The sequence below is a fragment of the Vanellus vanellus genome (genome assembly GCF_965231255.1).
Source record: "Vanellus vanellus genome assembly, chromosome: 2".
In the NCBI taxonomy this organism is placed as follows: Eukaryota; Metazoa; Chordata; class Aves; order Charadriiformes; family Charadriidae; genus Vanellus; species Vanellus vanellus.
In genome coordinates, this window is record NC_138906.1 from 18303432 (window position 1) to 18325881 (window position 22450).

At 36.5% G+C, this 22450-nt stretch overlaps 1 protein-coding gene across 1 annotated transcript in view; it reads left to right on the forward strand.

Annotated features, from left to right (window-relative positions):
* Positions 1–22450, forward strand: part of MPP7 (MAGUK p55 scaffold protein 7) — a 154816-nt gene that overhangs the window by 50968 nt on the left and 81398 nt on the right. Inside the window, exon 5 of the mRNA XM_082498985.1 lies at positions 7303–7421. Coding sequence (XP_082355111.1) covers positions 7303–7421 — 119 coding nt within the window. The remainder of the gene's footprint in view (positions 1–7302; positions 7422–22450) is intronic.

Here is a 22450-nt window from a genome sequence, read left to right on the forward strand (position 1 = left end):
AATGAGTTCTTTCCTGACTGTCTGCCAGGTAATTGCTATTGCCTCCTCTAGCGTTGATGAAGATCTAGATAGAAATAGACTCACCAAGCTGATGTCTATAGAAAGGACCAGTCAATTAGTCGAGGTTATTCAAGGTGTTACAGTGTGCAGGCTTTGTTGGAGGAGCCAAGAATTTTAAAAAAAAAAAAAAAAAGAACGTCAGATCTTTGAATGAGCTTTCCACAAGCTGCTTATGGGTTTGTGCTTGATAGGTCACTTTAAATTAGTTTTATTTATGTGTTGTTCTTGTAGATAATAGGAGAGCTTTTGAATACCCATGAAAGTACATTTTATGATCTTTCAAAATATCCTTGTTGACACAAAGTCTAGTAACTACATTTTGAGGGGTCTCGATTTTGAAGCAGCTTTTATGAGCCATACAAACAAGAACTCTGCATCAGCAGTCTTGCCCTGTATGAATGCAAATAGGGATCGACTATTTAACTCGCATCAGAACGTAACGGTATGTAGTATGCTAAATCTGAAATACACATGTTGAGACAAATCCTAAAAGACCAATAAGTGTTTCAAACAACTGCGGATTCTTTAGCTTCGGGAGCCAAGTTCCAAAACTGAAGACTTTTCCATTTTGAAGGAAATAATATTATTAAAACAGTGGGCTTAAATTATTGCTCGCTTTCTACGTTTTCTGTCATAATGTTGTTTTAAGGTGGGTTAACAAATTACTGTAGCTTGAAGGAATAAAAATTAGGTACAACATTTAAGTTAAAAGACTGTATTGCCCTTAGTGAGTATGTAATCTTGTTCTTTGAGGACACTTACAGCAAAGTTCTTGTTTTCATTAGGAAAAAAATAGAACATTGACATTTCAATTGCTGTGCCATCCATATGGATTTCAGCATTTTACTTTTTTTGTGAATTAGCAAATAAATCAAAACATATTTTTTTCAAAGACGCTGAGCACTTGCATGTCATGATTATCTAGTTACTCAGTATCTTGTACCTTTGAAAATTAGATTAATATTTTTTTTTAAATGCTAAACTGCAAAATTAAAAAAAGGTACATGCTGGAATGAGTTAATCACTCAGGTTCTGCAAATAAAAATTGTTAGTCTTTAACTTTTTGCAGTGTCAGGAAGCCCATATATTCTGTGGAATTACTTAAGAGAACATAAAAAAGAACTATTTGTAGCACATAAAATTGAGCACATACATAGTGATCTTTTTACAACTGGAGTCTGATAGGACGCTGCAGTACATCTGTCCTGATGCATATGTGTACTGCATATGTTTTCATTTGAACCTCTGTATAAACACTGATCTCAAACTTCAGAATGAAATAATTTTCAGTATTTGGTGTTAGTGCCTGATTTTATTATGCAGAAGCAAGGATGTCAGAATGACTGTTTCTACTGCAGTGCTGTTTGCTTTTGTGTAAGGCAAGTGTTGTCCGAGCCTTTATAGAACTGTAAAGTACAGTTCAAATGTGAAAAAATGTCAGCTTGTTATAAATGGCAGCAAATGGTGCTGATTATTTTACCTTTGACAAAGTGGAAAATTTAAAGGTTGGTGTGTCCCATTTTATTAATACAATAAAATTTTACAGTGTTGTTGTAGGCTTAGATATATGTTCTTTAGTGTTTATTATCCCTCAGTTACTGTAAAAATTTTTGATTCGAAGTCTGGCATCATTGTTCAGAATGCTAATTCAGGAAATTAATTAACATATGAAAGCAAATGCACATCCATTTGTCTCCATTTCTTTCCTTATGCTAACCAAAACAAAGTTGGTGTTTTCTTGTAATATTTAGGAGTGATGGAACGCAGAGACCATATTTTTTTATCATTTAGCACTAGTTTATAGCTTCCACAGACTTGTCCTAATAATGAAGCTATGAAGGATATGACAAGAATGGTGATATTAAATTTCTCTAGACTAACAGTAAATTTTTCCATTCTGATGTCAAGAATGTAGAGCATCTGGAATCTGCAGTGTGAGTGGTTCAGTACGGGAACACTTTCATCGATTGCTTAGCCATTTATTCTCCTCCTAGGAACAAGCAGTCTTCTGTAGAATATAACACTATGAAGGAAGCAATTTTCTAGAACTGGAAAAATCCTTTATGTCCCGTTGTTTCTGATTTAAAAGCTTTCCATTGCTGCTTAGTCTTAAATATTATTGCATGTGCAAATTTAGCATACACATTTTAAAATTGGAATTGCCATTATTATACACTCTGTTCTTCAGATTGAATTAAACTGAATTGTATTAATTAAGCTTAGGAAAAGCTGAAGATACACTGAGACAGGAACTGCTTAAGGGCATTAAAAGAACAAATTGAAATTTATCCATTACCTTTTTAAGAAGGGATAGTGCTGAATTTTCAAACATAGCTGGATTTTGCCTTGAAATTATTTCCTTAGTTCAAGCTGGCAGAGTACTACAAGCCTTATTCTACGGCCATTTTATCTTACTTGCTCTTGCAACTAGTCCAAAATCTTCAGAGTAGTTTCTCTGTCCATGACAAGCTGTTGTAAATTTTAGTTTTAGATTATGTATGTATGTTTAGATTATCTACATTTATATAGTTTATGTAGACTATTTCTGTAGGCAGGGTTATCTAGTCATTGGTTTTTAATTCCCTGTGTCACTTTTCTTGGCTGAACTAAATTTCATTGAAAGTGTATTGTATATCCAGTATTACTTTATTACTTTTACATTTCTTTATTCTTGAATCATGTAATCAAATTTAATAAGCACCTTCAAACAACCCCCTCCCCATTCCACTCTTAAAAGAGTTTTCTAATATTCTTATGTGCAATGCTTGTCTCCTTTTAATTAATACTTTCGTGCTACAGGCTTTTACTTACTTCACAAAAAGTATTAAATACTGTACCTAATTTATATAATGTGAATATATTTCATAAGTAGCAGCATACCAGTATCTAAAACTAGGAGTTCCCTTGTTTATCTGGAGTTGACTCCTATTACTGCCACTGGATTTTGTGACCTTGTTTAATCTAGAAAGGGCCCTTTTTCCTCCTCTGTTTCAATGATTTGGGAAAGTCCAGAGATGATTACATTGTGATCTGTTGTTGGAGTTGTAGGACTGACCAGACTTCCTCTCTTATAATTGCAAAATAGTCTTACATCTCCATGTTTAAGCTCGTTGTTAATTTTTTTTTATGTATACTCAGGTCTTCTGCGACCTTTGAATAAATGATCTGCTTTTTAAAATCAAAGTAAATGAGTTTTTCTTGTGTAAGTCATGTTTACTTTACTGGATTTTGACACCTGAAGTGTTTTGATACTAGAAAATCCCAGTGGACGTATGATTCCTTTTAAATATGAAAGCTGGTTAAATTTAGGCAAACGAGACTGAAAAGAATTACAAGAACCTGAGCAGAATAGCAACAGTGTATAAAAAAAATCAAAATTTTTTTGCAAGGCTCTTCATAGAGTTGCCAACACTGGCATTAAAAAAAAACAAACAGGATTTTGGTTTAGGCTTTTCATTTGTTTTTTTCTTAAACACAACTTCTAGATACTTTTTAAAAGCTTTTCTTGTGTGTTTGTTTAAATTGTGGGCATCTTTCAAAAAATGTGCGGAAACTACTTTTTTTAATAGGAGGCCCATACATGTCATATGGCTCAAGGAGGTGGGACTTTAAGAGAAACATCAGATTGAGACCAAGAGCACTACTGAGGCTTGGAAGCCATTTGCTTACTATGGTAGTATTCATCTTTGAGGTGCTGAGATATATCTCATTCCGTGGCGTATGGAATGAACGTGCACTTTTAATTTACAAAACAGTTCATCTGAATATAGGGGGGTATACTTATGACCTTTTGAAAAGATAATTTTTGTTTTTAGAAGTAATCAAAAGTGTTCAGTGTAGCATCACTTCAATCTCTAGAATTGCTACTGAAAAGATTTTTTAAAAAAAAATCTGATTTCACCAGCCTGGCAGTACTAAAACCAGTGAGAAACTAGCATTGATTTCAGTGGCTTTTGGCTCTGGCTTCCAGAACCACCTGGGATGCTAGCTAGAAGTTTTGCAGGAGGTTTGAGGTTGGGCTGATGTAGCCTCTGCTGTTCAATTCAGATTACTTCTCTGTCTGTGTGGCGGCATCTCTGTACAGTGACACCTTAGAGGGCTGCAGAAATTTGAGCTACCAGCCTTCAGGTGTTGGAAAGATGGATGTGACAAGTGATCAGATCTGGTAATTTAAATTAGGCCAATATGTAGTTGCCATTCTTCATTACCAGTTTACAATAACTTGACAGATTATTTTGTCCCTGGCCCTATCACAAAAGCACTTTCTTTAAATCCCATTTGCTAGTAAAGTCATATGCCAGCCACAATTTTCACTGTTTCTTTACACTGCAATGAATAAGAACAACACTTTGTAATTGAGACACAAATCACGATGTTTTGGTTGGAGGGGTGTGTGTGTAGAAGATCCACATACTGTCTTTCTTCATACATAAAAATCTGAATGTCCATCTGAAAATCTTTGTTACTGTGGTACCGGGGACCAAAGAAGGAACAAGAAAAAATGAGACTCTGTAAAAGTTAACCTTTACAGGTGCAGGCACCTTCTGCTGCACTTACCTCTCTTTGGAAGGAAGCTACAGCTGAGTCAGATGGTCTGGAATTACATGAATTTAACTTTAGACATATTCTAGATCTTTGTCTTCTCTTCTCCCCAACTAAATTCACTAAGCCCTCCTTTTGACTGATTTTCATTTGGCTCATTTGGCTCCTTGACTGAGGTTTTTTTGTTTTTTTTTTATTCCTGACTACGTAGTGCTCAGTTTCAAGAGGAGTCTGAAGAGCAGGAGTGTGGTATTCTCCAGCATGCTGCATGGCATAGTCCTCAGGTTCTGCTGCTGTGGAGAGGGGTGGGATTCTGTTTTCCTTCTGGCTGAAAGCTATACAAGCTGGACTGTGGAGCCAAAGCAGGGCAGCGCTACAAACATAGCCCTGGGATTGGATAAAACCAGGACCTGTCTGATTTTCTCCACTTCCCCAGGAGAGTGGCACAGATGAGGTACATCATTGCTGTCGAAGCTGTCAGTAGCGCACTGGGGACGTGGATGCCCGTTTCCCTAGAAGGGGCAATTCGGGGCTATATGAATAAGTAAAGCCCGCAGGCATTTTTGAGCTGGATGTGGAAACCTTAATGTGTGTAAGCACCTGCAGGGTTAGTCAGTCTTGGAGGGCCGGTAGGCGGGATTTTTCTCTGAGAGTTCTGTGCATAAAACCTAAGTCTCATTATCGTCAGATTCAGCCTCACCCTGTGTCACTACTGTAACAGTTAATCCATCAGGAAACATGAACCTTCATTTTATTTTCACTGGGGATTTAATTATCAAAGCTTTGAGGAGCAAGTTACAAGGATAGAATAGTTTTATAGTTGATTATATGTGAAATTTAAGCAGATCTGATGGATGAAGGAAAAGAAAGCTTACTTTGTTCTACATTTCTTATTTGAAGAGAGTGTCTGAAGTTAATATTTTTCTTTCTTCCGAATGGCACACGTGAATTGTTCCTAAGCAGTTATGCCACAGTGTAAGCTTACATTGAACTTCCTATTCCATTTTCTAGCAACCTTTCGGTTATTCTGACTCGAATGTATTTCCAGTAACAAAAGTGGCTATGTGCAGAAATGTAAGGCTGAGCGCAAACAATTTTTTTTTACTTTTCTAAATGAAAACGTTTTGAAGCATAAATTTTGTGATAAAAATAACCATTTTTTTTTCTAAGTGCTGAAGTTCTAATAGTTCAGAAAATCGGAGCCATGACTCCCATTCAAACTGCTGTTCTCTGGGTATTGGCTCAATCAGTGACTGTCTCTCACAAGGCAAGGCTCAGCGTTCTTTTTCTCTCCATGCAAAATTGTAGTGATTTGAGTTGTATTCTCTTTTTGCATTATTTCTGAAGCATAAACAAGAGCAGATTTAAATAAAAGCAAGATTCTAAGATAAACGAATGTCAACCACCGAAAATGCTTGGACCACAAAAAGAATGTGTCTGGAAGGAACTTTTTTCCCCAGAATATTTTACTGAAAGGCAGTAAAAAGACAAAAATGTTAAATAACCAGGTGCTGTATGTAATTTTGAAAGGGATATGTAGTGCCTGGAAAGGTTTTGAAATTATGTTTATTAATAAATATTCTAAATAATAAGATTTAGGGAGATAATAGGCATAATAACGATGGGTAACCTGTAACTCGCAACAATGTTCTCTAGCAGAAGAATATCTTGTAAATCTGTCTTTGTGAGGAACAGCAGCACTTACTCAGACTAAAAATAATAGCAGGACCGTGTATCTTGGATCCCAAGAGAGTATTGGTGTTTTTGTAGACAGCAGACAGGAGAAAAAGGCATTTTGTCCTTTTTACCCCAAGTAATCCCACTGGAAAATTAAACATGTGCTATGAATTGATATCAACTCATGCCAGGTTACCTCCCTAAAGAGGGCTGCTGCAAACACTGTTGCTACATTTCTTGGACAGCAGTTTGATGGCCTGTGTGCATGATGGATATTTTATGCTGTATGCTACTGTGGAACAGTGTGCTACTGTCTGCCCTTTGGAGACCGCTGGTGAGGTGTGCCACAAATAACCGGGAACAGCAATTGCTTTAACCCTACGGAGAATCTCAAATACCTGCAAATTAAAAATGTTACTGAAATATTTTTGTGTGCGTGTGTGTTTGGGAAAACTGTGTTGGTTTTGTTTTTCAAGGTTTAATCCTGCAAAACAGAACGGTTCCTTTTGTCTTGCTGTGGATTCCTACTGAACACGGGATAAAAAAATATTAAGCAATATATTAGCAAGAAATATTTGGAGAAACCACGAACCTTTTTTTAATGGACCACCCTATCCAGTTTCTGTTCTTTTAAGGAAGTTTTTCCTATTCATGACTCATTTCACTCTTTGGCTAACATCAAGGGAAATGGAATAACGATTAAGCAAAGGAATGTATGTTTTTTTCTGGTTTTGTCCTTTTTTCAAAACCTTTATGAATTTTCTGCATAACCTTGTGTAAATATATATGGATGTAGAAGCTTGACAACTGTGACAAGGTAAAAAGTACACTGCTAATACTTGCTTCTTAGTAATTTTTTCAAAATGTTCCTTTTGGTTCTACAAGTTAATGTTATGCTGGATACTCCAGACTCCCTATTCAGTTAAAATGACATGCTCCAGGCAGCCAATTACACAGAACTGTTAAGTGAAATTAATGAGATCACTCCCAGATTACACTTTGTGTTTTATTTTCATTTTATAGGTCTGTACGAGCTGCTGGCTGCATTGCCAGCCCAGCTGCAGCCACATGTGGACAGCCAGGAAGACCTGACCTTCCTCTGGGATATGTTTGGTGAAAAAAGCCTTCATTCACTGGTGAAGGTAAACCACATTTAAGTCAGATTCTCTTTGAGAAAAGTATATGGAAAAATGTTTTGAGCGCCATCTAGTAAACCAGTGATCAAACTGTTGCTCAGTGAAAACAAAACAGCCTTGTTTTAACTCTGTTTCTGTCAGGGGTGGAAGTTGTTAAATAAGATTCTACCAAAAATACGTAGATGATTTCATTTAAGAGTGATGTTTTGGCAGTGTAATGCTAATGCAGCAAACATATGTTGTTTGCCCTTGTTTAGAAAAAAGAGTACGAAATAGTAGCAGGAAATCTGAGACTTCTTTATGGTCAACATTCAAGACCTGGAGTTTAGCTTAAATAAATAAACGTTCATAGCAAAAATTAGAAGGAATATATTTTCTGAGGTCAAGTATGGCAACAGTTCAGTAGCCACATTAATTTAAAATAATTTCCTTTAACAAAGTCAACTGAAATTCTAGTAAGCTGTTTCTTTTATTGGCTTGCCTCCATTTAAAATTGTGTTTTGCACATAAATATGTTGGACTAAAGTATGACCTAAAATAAGTTTGGAAGAATACTTGAGTGAAGTGTCCTGCTATGAAAATGATCAGCAACAAGGAATCAAAGCATGCCATGGGAGTGTGCAGAGCTACCCTGATAATGTTAAAATTGCTTATAGAGACAAACGGGGCCAATCAGCTGGTTAGAAATGTTCCACTCCTACAAAGGGGTAAGTATGTCTTCAGTCTCCAGCACAGAGCTAATTCAAGCTGGAAGGAAATTCTGAGGTCTCAAATGAGTCAGTAAGTGGTAGTAACCTGTGCAGTGAATATATCCAGACTTGCACATAACTGAGCAGAATTTGTTACCCTTGTCAAGTCATTGATCTAGAAGAAGCTTAAAATTTGGATTATTTCAATATAAGTTTTAAGAGTCACCTTTTCCAATTTCTTTCAGCTATCTTATTCTGGAAGAGGACGTAATAAAGTTGATACTTGTCCAGAATTATTTTCAAATTGGCTGAGAATTTACATATAAAATAAACAGAAGTCCTCTCTAGTGGCTGATACAGAAAAGTAACAAACAGAAGCAGTGCTTGGCAATAGTCTCTTGCCTAAAGAATTTCATCAAAGTTTCTGAAATGCGGTGATTTCCAGACGCCGTACTGCTTTGCTGCAGCTGTCTGTTCAGATGCCTAAGGAGATCACTGAAGGGGGAACACTGGTTTTGTTTCTAATACAGGCTGGTAGTGGTGTGCATCTAAGCAAAATGTTAGGTCAGTAGCTAAATCAGTTTTCGTTCTGGATTGGGAGTTAAAGAAGACTGACTTGAAAGTAAGTGTTGATCTGCAGAATATTGAAATTTCAATGTTTTCTCTAATTTTGTATTGAGGGAAAACCTAAACCTTTTCAAACTTGTTCACTTGCTCCCTTTTGCCCCTTCCCCCAAAAGAAGACAAAGGTAGCACAACAGCAATTGGTTTACTCACCTTGAGTGTACTCTCAGTTTGGAAAAGTTGGCTCTCCTAGTTCTGTGCCCTAGTTACGATGTTGTTTGTTGTTGCAGGGTGGATTGGTCTTTTTGATTTTAACAAAAAAGAATTCATGAAAGAGCTTCCTTGAGGCGGGTAGAAAGTTGTGGGGATCAGTGAATGGTCACTTTATTGCAGTTGCAACAAGAAGGCATTGAAGTATTCTATCTTTATTATTTATCTTGTTGGTTTTAGGTCCAAGTATTAAATGTACATGTAACTGACCCTTTGAACGGTTCTTTTAATGTCCTATTCAGAGTCTCACACTATCTTAAAATGCACTTACTTCTTGAAACTGCATCTTTCATGTTCACTAGTTGCACTTTTGAATACACCATACTAATTTCATTCAAAAGACAAAGTTTTTTAATTATAAGAATTGGGACTATTAAGAGCATCTGGTCTGACCCAGTGCATTTGCCAGTCTACTGAACATCACCTTTGGATTTCTGTGGTGTTCAGTTACAGAAAGTAGGGCATGAAGAGTTTTCAGAAGGTTATCTAGTTCATATCCCTGCCCCAAGATGGACTTAACTGTATTTGAAACTCATGGTATTTGTTTGACCTTTAGCACATTTTTTTAGAAGGATTATTCAGTATCCTATCAAGTTTCAGAGAAGGCAGTCCATAGCCGTTTTGGAAAAGAGCTGTAAGAGCAGAAGAATGAACCCCATCTGCCATAGTTTTTCCCTGTTACAAGGCTTCAGAAGTGCCAAATCTTTCTTTCTGGGTTCTGGTGCCTTATTTGAAAGACTATTTTTCCTAGCAATATCTTCTTAAAGTCAACTGTACTTGCAGAGACAAATGTTTTTAATTCCTCAGGCAGAGAATGATGACAGATATTTTGTAATAAAAAAAAAAAGCCACACAAAAAAGCATTAGCTTACAGCCAAGGATGTTGTGATCCTGGTATGTGTCGCTTTTGGAAGAAAATGAGCATAGGTATACTACTAATTATGCACTAATATTTCTTTATTTAAGATAGACATACTGCTTAATAAAAATTCCGAAAATTACTGTTTAATAATTTCAAATATTAGAAAGGAGCTTTTTTTTCTAAGTTATAAAATGCTCCAAATTACTTGAAAGGTTTAAGTATAAAATGAACTTTTATGGGTATTTAATTATCATAGTGTATATGGGTATTTAATTATCATAATTATATGATTTTATGGGTATTTAATTATCAGTGTTTTCTGTACGGTTGTATACTATAGCTTATGTCTTGCCATTCTGGCTCTCTTATATTAAAAAGAAAGAAAAAAGAAAAAAAAAAAAACCAAACCCCAAACGTTGTCTTAGAGTTCTCTTCATTCAGTATTGTTGGACAGAAATCTCTTTATGAACTTGGATCAGCCTGAGCTGTTCTAAGAAGTCAGAAATGGAAAAGTTGTATTAGATCATCCAGTCCATTTCCCTGCAAATACTGGATTGTTCCCTACAGTACATTCCTATTGTAGTAAGTAAAACCATCAAAAACTGATGCAACTGTTCTTGCTGTCCCTTTTCTCAATAAAGGAATCTGTTGATTAGATTTTAGTTTGCAAAGTATAGAGAAGAGGGAACCCACAACTGTTGTTGACAGTTTGGAAGACAAAACTGGCTCTGGATAGTTGCATGTTTAAAATTTGTCTCTGTTTCCCTCAATTTGTTACTTCCTTGTCTTATTACACGACTCTCTTAAGTTCTACCAAAAATCTTCAGCCATCCCATTACTTTTTATGTAGCAGAGATCCCAGAGTAGTCTGTAGAGATTTATAGAAAAGAAACATGAAGAGATGATCCTTCAGGGTAATTATAAGTACTAACATAGCTGAAACCTGAAATAGTACCCATGTGCTCTGCTTGGATTTTTTTAGAGGAACAGAAGGGATAAATAAAGATCTGTTCTAACTACTCTTTTAGCTTATTTTTAGAGGAGCTGCAAGAATTTCCATGTGCGTTTCCTTGCTGTTAGCGCACCGGACACACGTTTTACTGTTTGTTTAGCTTCAGGATGAAGCTGCTACTTGCACTGTTGCCTTAAACATTTCTGGTTGTGGATGTAATGCTCAAGAATAGACTAAGCTTATCTGTTGGGCTGCAACCAAAGTATTTCTTAACCAATTGCAGTTTACTAATTGGTTTTGGCCAGCTCAGAGTATATACAGTCCTTTAGGCAGTACTGTACTTTGCATTAGGAAGAAGAAGCCACAGCAAGTGGTGTTGCGGTTCCTCTTGACAAGGAAGAGTTTGTACATTCAAAAAGTAGTATGTGGCACTGGAAAAGAAAATAACTGCTACAAAAGTAAGGAATATTTGGTGAATCTAGTTTGATTTTATTGTTACTGTGTAGTATTTTTGTAACTGGCCCTGCAAAATCTTAATTTGTGCTGATTTTCTATTAGTTTAACATGGGTATGACTTGGCTTAAAGTTCTGAGAAATTATTTTCTATGTGCTAATTTTTGTCCATGTCAAATACTAACAGCTCTTTCTAAATAGTCTCATCTCCAAAAATAGAATAGTTTATATAATAGTGTATCCTGGTGCAATTTCTTTGGCATGGAAATTGAACCAAATGATTACATAGCCCAAATTTTACAAGTATTGGAAATTTTTGGTGTGAAGACTGAGATTTTTCAATATGGAAATGTAGATACTTTCAGCCTACTGTGGCTCCTTTGATGGTAATGAGAAAAATAAAGATAGGATTTACAAAAAAAAATGAGCTGACTAGGACAAAGCAAAAAGGATTGATTTGATGCATCCTTACAGTGTTAAAATCAACAATCTGCAGATGATGTGCTGAATCTTCAGTCTGGACTGATACAAGCCTAGTTCATAGGAAGTCTGATATACACTCTAGTTTTTACCCAGAGCTTTACACACAAACTCCATGAAAAAAACTGTTAATCTGCAGGATGAATGACTCTGCGTTTACAGTACAGAATCAGAGAATCTCAGTAAGGTTTCATGGGCTGTTTTATGTTAGAGGGTAACTCATAACTGTCTAACCTTTTACCTATGAACAATTAGCAATGCAGATTGTTCTAGCGCTTGTGGAGGGGTCGTACGGTGCAGCTTCCCCTGCCCTGTGACGCATCGGGCATCTGTAACCAACATCCAGATATGTGCTGCACAGATTATGTGCATTCACCTCCCAGTCGTGCATTCAAATGGTGAATGCTCCTGCATGGGCATGTGCACAAGCATCCACACATTTGGATCTTCTTTCCGAGAGAACGTAGAGGAAACAGAGTTCAGATTATATGAGTTGTTCTGGTGAGTCGTGTGTGACAACTAATTGTTCTGAACGTTTGACGGGAATGAGCCACAGACTGAGGGAATGATATCTTTGTCTATGTCAAAGGACAGGGAGGGTGGTGGTGGCTGAGGAGAATGTAGGAGATGGTGTAAGGCCTGAGCATGACACATGTGATATGGAATAAAGGGTGGAGGGTGTACTGAGATGGAGTTGACTTTCTTCCTGGCAGCCCAATGATGTTAATGTTGACTGCTTCCGCACTTCCAGTTTGAAGCTACTATTGAAATCTTTTTTGCTGAACATAAAAAAGTTACTTACTTTGCAATTACTTTGTTCTTTATGTATGCTTTCTCTAGAACTAATATTTATACAGTCTTCATAATTTATTGTTGGAACTGTCTGTTTCTACAGGTCACGAGAACTCTTTTTCTGTTAACTGGGATGTTATATAGAGGATGGAGAGAGCAGGATGTGTTTTTAAGGGGATTTTGGTGGCTTGTATGTTTGCACCTGTTATAAGAATGGTGAGGGTGGTTTCTGATTTCAGGGCAGACAAAAAGAGCTACCTCAGAAGGAGCTCAGAGGAGTTGTGTTACCCGAGAGCAGCAAGCCTGGAAAATGCACTAGAAGAAAAAGTGGGGGTCTATAAGTGGGACTGGGGATTGGTAGACCACAGGTGGCACCTAACCTCAAATCAAACGGAGTGGGTGGGTTGTGGTTTCAGGAGAAAGCATTGTAGAGTTGAAGACATGTACAGACCACCTTGGAGTGGGTGGAATTACTGAAACTGATAGCTCATTCACTGAGAAGTTGCTGTGATACTTGAAGTCCTTAAGGTTCTCTACTGCTGGGTTCTCAACCATATTTATTTTTAAAAAGCTGTGCCTCCCTGGTAAAGGGAATAGACTGCAGTTCTGTAAATTCATGTGGAGGTCTGAAGTGCTGTTTGCTTTGGAGATGGGAAGAAATGAAGGAAAAGGCGGTGTGAGTAAGCATTTACCACCTGGCCATCTGGAGGAGGAGGTGTGAGTGTGGTGGTTGGCAGCTAGTGACAATTCGTGGCCAATGAAAAATAATTGTTCTTCATGCTCTACAGGAGAATCAGGCAAGGTTGCTTCTTATGTTATAGTTTATGTCTTTCAGTCAGAGAAAGCATGCAAAACCAACTGATGGCAAGAGTAAAGCAATCACTCTTGTCACGCAGACTGTCCAAACAACGCACAGATGTGGTCCGTTGTGCCAGTTTGAAAACTCCTTCTGGCAAGGGGAGAAGGCATTTACTATCATTGAATTCATTAATACTGAGGTACTAGATAGTAGGGTGGTAGTTGTCATTCTTTAAATCCATATCATCATAGATCTAGGAAATCTTAATTTTTGTAAGGATGTCCTTGTTGAAAGAGGCGTGTGGTGCAGTCTAACCTCAAATCCTTTTGGCAAAATGCATGATATGCAATTTTTTCAGCCCTAGAGAACTGTCTAGCAGTAAGGTATATATGGACAATACTAGGATACCAAATCTGCAAAGAAATATGAAAGCTGCATGGAGAAAATTCAAGGCTTTTCTTTTTCTCATTGTCTGGCGAGGAAGCTTGATCTCCAGTTAATTCTTGAAGTTTCCTTCTTGGGTTGTATGTACAGAATATATATGGAGGAGTGCTAGAATTTCACTACTTTTCTCATCCAAAGTATTTGTAGGTAATGGTCTAATTCATCTACTGAAATATAAACGTGCCACATGCTTTCTGCTTACCTAAGGATGAAAATTATTGAAAAAATAATACTCTGTAAGAAAGCCTCTTGATGACTGACAAGAGTTTGCATTTATATTTGGAGTAATTACCACTAAAGCAATGAGTCGTTTTGCTTCCATCAAAATTATTGCATTCAAAAAAACTGTAATGCAAGGTGTTATTCCTTATGAAATGCCACATAAATTTAAAGCGTTACTTTTGAAGCCAAAGTGATTTTTTTTGAGACTTGCTTAGTAGCTAGCAACTGAAATCTGCAAGTAAAGAGATCATTCTTAGCTGGAGGCAGTCAGCTGCCTTTAAACTTAATTTCCATGGGAACAATGATCAGATTAATCAAAATAAGGTAATTGAAGTTTTATAGAAAATACTACAGGATCTTGACTTTATTCAGGCTGATATTGTTTCCATGGAAACTTTAGGGAGAAGGTAGCTAGCAGCCAGGCATTGAGCAAACGCTTGCTTCTCTTGTTGAGATTGGGGAGGGTGTTCTGGTTGATGTGCGTGTGTTGAACCCTTTGACTTGTCCGCGCTCTTATTGTATAAAAATGCAGCACATCAGGTAATAACTGTGCAAAAATAAGCAAAATAAAAATAGATTCCTGGTTGAATTATAGCTAAACCTCCCAACTTTCCATGTATTGTAATACATAACAGATTTACTGTTTCTTCTCTGACTAAAGACAAAGTTGTTTTGCCATGGATGTTCACACATACATACCTGCGCTTACATTGTGCTTTCAATAAAATGAAAAATGCACCTCCAATTTATTGAAAAAGTGGTCAAGCATATCTTTGGAGAGTGCAACCTTGTTTGTAAGAAAATGCACATCAAGTCAGCGCCAAATGGATGGATTAGTGCAGTTGTGAAATACGGATCCTATGGGATGGTTCAAATACAAGTCTTTGTTATAATTGTAGCTAGCAGATAGCTTACTAGGAGACAGACAGCTAGTGGACATAAATAATAATTTGGTCCTGAAGTCTATTGAATGGATTCTCCTGTCCTAAAAACTATTTTGTATTTCTTTTATATGTTTTTATTTGGTACTTTTTGCTGTAAGTTTAACTGGATATTCAGTGTCGTCGTCTTTGTTAGAAGTTTGGGCGTTTGGTATCTCTAGCATCTTGCAGTTTCTACATCAGAGTTGCTAATTTCTTTAGTAATAGGCACTTATGACTTTTCATCTCGATTTTTATAAGGAAGTCCTGTTCCTGTCATCAACTCCTCCTTTCAGCCCACTTTGTTAAAAACAATAAGAAAACAATTCAAAGATCAGTTTCCAAAGTATCAATTAAATTGTCTTGTTGACAGTTTAGTCTTGTAAAAGCTGTAGAAGTTGGCTTGATATCAGAAGTCCCTACAGGTATGATGTACCAACAGACTTTTGAAATGAAAAATAAAGCAGATAAGCTTATTAAATCAGAGGTGTGAAGTGTTGGTCTATGACTGTTACTTGAAACTTGTGAATAAATCAGTGCTTTGGAATGTGAAAAAACTTTGGTTTAGGTTAAAATCCAGACGGAGGCATTTTTTTGGATCAGTGGTAATTGATTTAAAGTTTCTGCTGGGAAACCTCCAAAGAGTTTCCAGCCAAAATGTACTGGACATAAAAGAAGTAAATCAATCCTTCTAATACAAATAGTTTTTAATTTCATTGTTACCAAGGGGGCAATGTACCAGCCTGGTAACAAAACTGGTGCAGCAGTTTGAAGAGAAGTTTTAGAACCCAAATTCATGCTTATACCCAGATTTTTCTTGTCTGACGAAGCTTTTACATTATTTATTTAACCACAGTGATACATTTTTTTGTCTGTGATACTGGGGCCAATCAAAGGTCTCGTAAGCTGCTCAGCAATAGTAGTCTGATAAATCCAAGACATCCAAGGATAATGTCATTTTAAACTGTTTTTCTACGGTGTTCTTTTCCCTTAGACCAGAGATTCTGTGGCAGAACATGTGAGGGAGTGTTTGAAACAATTTTTTTTGTTACTGTCTTGGACTATTCCTTTTAAGAACAGAAAGTCGTAACTACCCTAACAGACTCTGCAATGCAAAACATTGTAAGCGTTAAGAAGGATGGGATGTGGTAGTTATAAAATCTTTCTGAAGCATGGAAACTAATACAATAATATTTAATAAAAAATCTTAAAAATAAGATTTAGTAAAAATGCCTGCCTGTGTTTCCTACCAGCAGATTTTTTTACTGTTTATGTTAACTTTCCTACTTTTTTGGAAATCTTGGTTGTATCCATTCTCCAGCTGATCCTCATGAAGTTAATTTGTAGTGTTCAGTAATATGTGAAATATTGCACACATCCTGACTATCTCTCCTTTGTATGCAATACAGGCATATATGTACATTTTTTACTCATCTTTCCTTTTTCTGTTCCCTGTTACTTTCTTCTGTGCTGCCTTAAGCACATTTTGTTTTTGTTTTTGTTTTTTTTTAAACTTTTTTTCAGTCATCTCTGCTATAACTCTTTTTTTTCCTTTTTAAAGCATGGAAACGAGAGCAACATAGTGTGCCACATGTGCACTGTTCCTTTCGGCTTACAAATAGCACTGTTTGTATAGCAGTGTTGTCTTAACTACAGGTTGTTTCTCTAGCAGCCATTTCTGTGTATCTTTGTAGAATCCAGTGCTCACTTTGCAGGTGTGGGGATGTCAGTAGAAGTTCACTTCAAACGTAAGTTACATGAAGTTCAGAGCAGCAGCATGTAAACACTTAACATCCTGGTGCTACACTGCAGAGTAACCAATAAGGTACTGAAGAAATAAGATTTAAAAACATGCAACACATAAGGCTTGCTTGTCTGTGCAAATCAGGGATCAGTGATTTACAACGGGCAATTGCTATAACTTGACTATGCTTTCAATGCAATAGCAAAACCTAAACGTACAGATTCACTTTGATGAGCATCTTCAGTAGGGCGATGTATTTGATTTCTGTGCTACAGAGAGAAGCGTTTTGTGCTTCCTTGCTCCAGCTGAACCACTCTAAGTTACCTATGGTGTAAAAATCTTTCCTATTGCTGTAGTGACGGTTTTAAAAACACAGAATTGTCTAAAGTTAGAGCTGTCTTGAATTTGTTTTCAGAAAACACCGGTGCCTCAGTGAGCCATTTAGAGTTGCACATGCGTACATTATGGTCATGTATTTTGCAGCCGTTTCCCCCCATTTCATTTTTCTTTCTAAGACCCAGTTTTTCCCTCAGCGTGTCCTCCCATGTGTGTGTGCAGGCTTCTTCCATTTCTCATCTGCTAAATAAGGATTGGATTATTTCATTGTGTCTTGGGGAAATTAAGACAGTGAGTGTATAAAGATGAAATATTTGTGTGCCCTGTTGATGTGGCCACATAAATTCCTAGGGAAAACATTACTCTCATCTAGTTTGCATGTATTTGCGAAGTTATGCTATTTCATTACATGCAAACTAGATGAGATGTTTAATCTTTTATAGTCCATCAGTGCTGGAGTTTGAAGGTGTTATAAGAGTTGCCAAGTGTAGCTGACCCCAGGACCAAAGGACTCCTCTGCCTCAGCTGCAGAAGCCCAGTCTGGTACGCTGAGAGATGGATGCAGCCGCTGCTGTTCCCATTTGCAAGTCCAACCAGTAGTGAGGCAAAGCACTTATGCCAATAGCCCAGCTGGCCAGGAAGGCTACCACAGGCAGAGCAGTGCCTTTACCCACGTAAGCACAAATGGCGCTCATATAAACAAGAAAGCAGACACATTTCTCCTCTGCAGCTGATCAGGGCTGAAGTTCACCGCACTCCAGATTTTTAGGTAGAACCGCATTTACAGATTCCTCAAATACCAGCACAGGCTCTAAGTCCAACTAAAATATGTATGTATGGGATAGCTTCAGTACTGCTTTACATTTAGTATGGATATCATCTTCATAAAGTATCTTGAATTTTAATGTGTTTAATAGATTGGGTTTTGTGGAAGAGAGCAGGTTTTGTTGAGATTTAGTGGTTAAATAATCCAGTAATGACACTACAGACATACACTACTTTAATCAGGATCAAACCATAAACCGGTGCAATTTTGAATTTCCAAGTTTCAATCATTCTAGGAAAAAAAGTAACCCATGATTGTAATCACGTTAATTGGCATCTAAAATACTAAGCTCGACACGTTGAAGTTTGGTATGTCATTAAAGGCTAGCTACAATTCATATTAGAGAACGTGCCAAGCAACAAAATATTTGTAGTTGTGTGCCTATGCTCTTTCATCTTGAAACATCCACTTTCCACCAATTTCTAACTAATTCTAACAAACAATCTGACCAAGTTTTATTATTGTCTTCTCCCGAAGGAGAAGCAATATTTTCCTCTTGTTGCATATCAGGTAACCACTAAGACCTATGGCTTGACCACTTCTTCTGTCCTGCTTCTACTGTCTCTGTGTTTTCTGAGTACATATATTGGTCTTCCAACTGAATAGATCTGGATTATTTTCTAGTTATTTTTCTACTGCTAAATGAATTTTTAATGTATGAGACCTTTAATTCTGTTTGTGTTATGTGCATTTTATTATTTCTATTAACACTTTCATAACCCTTCTGCCATGGCTTCTCTGTGGGAATATTTTGCTGGTTTTTATTTATTTCAGCTTTTCCACTGATTTTCCAAACGTTTAAGAATGTAGGTAGGAGTGACCTCTTGTATACTGAGGCTGATCATCCAAAGACGGAGACGATTACAGAGTACTTTAGTGTATTTCAGTTGAGCTGGGGGAGCTCAACTGGGTTAAACTGGATCAATATTTGTAATTTCTTCTTCTATAAAGTATAAATTGACATTTTTGCGTGATATAAAAGGAAAGGTGTTGCCTTTTGTTTTTCTTAATGTTATAACTCATCTGTGCCATAAAAATATAATTACTTGGTTAATGATACTTCTTCCTGATGTTGTTTAAATTTTTGCTTATTTCTAGTGTTATATTAAAATTTTTATGTAAATCAGGCTAGGTCATGCTGGCTAACGCTTCGGTTGTGTCCCACTTGAAAAAAGAGGGCTGGGACTAGGGGGCTGTTCCTGGTTGGAAACTCTCAGGAAAACTCTTGACATCCCTGTGTTGCTGGTCTGTGTTTTCACAGTTCCTTATTTCTCAAAGAATAAGATTGCTAGATTTATCTCTCTGTTCTTTCTTATAATAGTAGGGGTGTCCTTACAGCTCCCTTGTCTTTGTTACTGTCATCTCCTCTGTCATTAGGCAATTTCTGCTGCTTTCCACCAGCTGTCCAAAATGTGGCATGGCTGTAACTTTGTGCACCTGTACAAATACATGTGTGTTACTCCTTCCAATATAAAAATAAATTAATATATTTGCTTTGATTTGAAGCTTCCTGTAAAATGGGTTTGTATGTTTGGATGATTTAGTGCAAAAGCCTGAAGTGCAGTGGACTGAAAAGGTACAGGGAAACGGCATTAAATCTCTCCTAAATTACTGTAATATTTTTCCAATATTTTGTCATTTTGTTTCATACTCCTCTTTATCCTACAATACACATTCCACTGCAGCATTGGTGTTTCTCTGTCCTCTGCAGGGAAGGTTCAGAATTAGTTGTATCAATTAACACTACTGTAATTATCTTGGTTGTACTTATTTGGGATGTTTTACTCCTAAATCCTTTTAAATACAATTCAGATGCTGTCTTCATCTTTTTTGCTTTTTTAATTAAAAGTCTAACTATAAATCTTGTTTGTTGGTATAAATTAATTTATTAGAATCTCATCCACTTAGTTTAAATTGTAGCCTGACACCTGGGTGCACTGTGCGGGCCTCAGCATCTTCTGTTCTTATTTTCTGTGACTTCTGAAGTACTCACTGCAAGTCTCTGTTGATGGTTTTTATTGATCTTAATTTTTTCCCCCATATCTACATATTTTCTCTACATTTTTCTATTTTTCTGAATTTTCACCTGGAATTTTTATTCCCAGAAACAAAAATAAAAGTGACTTTCAACTCGTGCCAAGTGTAGTAGGGGAGAATAGAAGATCACCCTTTACTAACCACCTTAAAGTGCTTTTTAATTTTACTGTCTGTTTTTTACAATTTCACTGCTGTATATTTTCATATAAATTTTCAGTCTGGGATATCACCAGAGATGTGTTTGTCCCTCATTGTCCCAAGTTCCACTTGATTTGTTGTCATCTGTTTGGAAAGTTGTGCCAAGTGTCAGTCACCTCTTTTAGAAATAAGGGAATACCTGAATGAAAGCACGTCCTCGTTGGCCTTCTTCGCTTTCATGGCCGTGGCTTCATTTAAGAGCATTTAAGCACATGCTTAATTTCACACTTGTGACTTGTCCTAATACTCTTAAGCACGTAATTAATTTTAGTGATTAATTGTTTTTTGTTTTGCTTTGCTTTGTTTTTTAACCTGGACTGTAGGCAGGCAGAGGGAGAAGAGAACAGTAATGCTTTTAGCTTGCTCGCCTGTTGCCAGAGGCTGGTAGAGATTTTGCGCGTTGCATTTAAGCACCCTCATGTGCTGCTGCTTTTTATTTGTAAATCTTTCTTACATACGGTTGATGTATGGGGGGGTGGGGTCTACTACTGTCAGCTTTTGCATTTGAAATTCTTCAGTGTTATTTATTTGTGTGACTTAAGTGTCTACAGTTTTTAATGTAAAACTGACTAAAAATCACTTTCTAGATTTCATATTTGAGAAATGGGATGAATGAGCATGGTTAGTTCTTAGGATCTGTTTTTAGTGTAGATGACCTCTTAAATGAATTACTTTGAGAATTTCAAAAGTATTTAATATGTCATTTTATTAGCATTTTGGGCTGTGAGCCAGTGCTTGTGGCACTTTGATCTGGTTTTATCAAAAGTTGTGTTTACAACAGAATTCTGCTCTAATGAAATAAAAGACCAGAAATGAAAGGGGGTTTTCGTTGTTTACATGCCTCAGTGTGGCTTGTTTTAGAGTGGTGGGTTTTTCTTAAGGTGTGCGATAGGGGAACAGAAGAGTAAAAATAGAAAATAGTAATTAAATTGTAATTGTGTTTTGCATGTGTGTGAATGCCTAAAGGGTGGGAGTTTTTGTTTCTTCCTATCAATAAATTTTCATACGTATGTACATGCTGCTTTCAGTGTCAGTATTTGTCTAAAATGTAATTTATAGTGGAATAACATAATGTTCTAAATTGAGAGATTTGGAGGCTTGTTTGGTGTTTTTTTTTACATCTGAATTTTATTAATTACTTGACCTGTGCTGTATCATGACATATTACACAGGATGTAGAAAAACCTGAACAGTGAGATACATATTTCTCATATCGCATAAATTGTACTGACCCCACTAGATGGTGCTAATTGATAAATGTATGTCTCCGTGTGTGTTTGTATATATATATATTTAATTTTAACTCTAAGGATAGATGCCCCTATCTGTGATTAAAGTTTGGGGGTTTAATGGGTCAATTCTGCATCATTGAGCTGTACAGAAACGATAATCTTTATTATTAGGAACTCAGGGAACCTGAATTGAATTGGATCTTGGACTAACTTGCATTGAGTAGAGAGTGTAAGCATGGTCTTTACTGTAGTAAGCAGGAATAGACCAAACTCTTCATGATTTAAATTTAGCAGGCTCTGCCGGAATAGTGAAAGTGAAAAAGCACAAGTCTATGCCAAGGTTTTTCAGTCTGTTTGCAGCGAATCCTAGTTTTTTGTCTATTTTCTTTAATTAATGTTTAATTGGCATTTCTGTAAAATCTTAGTATTGTAGAGAATGGAGCTTGATGGAAAAAAAAAAAATAAATCTGACAACCAGAAGAGCTCTTTAGCCTTCGTTCATGTTAGAAATCTGTTTACTTGGTGAGCAGGGTTAAGAAAGTTCTTTCCTTTGGATTGATATTATTAACAGAACAATGGAAATCACTTGCTTTTGGGAAGATGTCTGGAAATTAGGTTCTGTATAATGACGTAAAAGTAAAGATCTCAATTCAAATTTGTGATGAGTGTTTAAAAACAGTAATGTCAGGAGAAATGAAGATTACAAAGCAAATTGTTTACAAGTGAAACATACTTGTGGGCAAATGAGAACCTTTTAATGTTTGTATAAGTTTTTGTGTTTTCTGAAGGATTGGACATTGCAAGAAGTATTAAATCTAGGCACATATTTGTTTTGTTTCAAGCATTGAAATGATATCTTGAACTTAGCCTTCAAGGAAGCCTATTAGCAGTGAGTTGGAGACTCCCTGCTCTCACTGCGCAGTGCTTCTTTCCATGCTCAGCAGATTTCCAACAACTCTCATCTTTCAGTTCTGTCTCACTTTAAAGCTGCTTCTTCATCTGTATTTATTTGACAAAGCGGGACTGTTCATTTAAAACATGCCCTGATAGCTTCTTTATTTGGAAAAGTGGTCTTTTAATTTACCTTTTTTTTTTTATAGTATTATCTCCATATTCTTAGCCAGTTACCTCTTCAGTTCTCTAATTTGGACTCTGGGAATATTTTAACATGAATGGGTATTAGTATTGGCATAGAAAGTATTGTAAATTTATGTT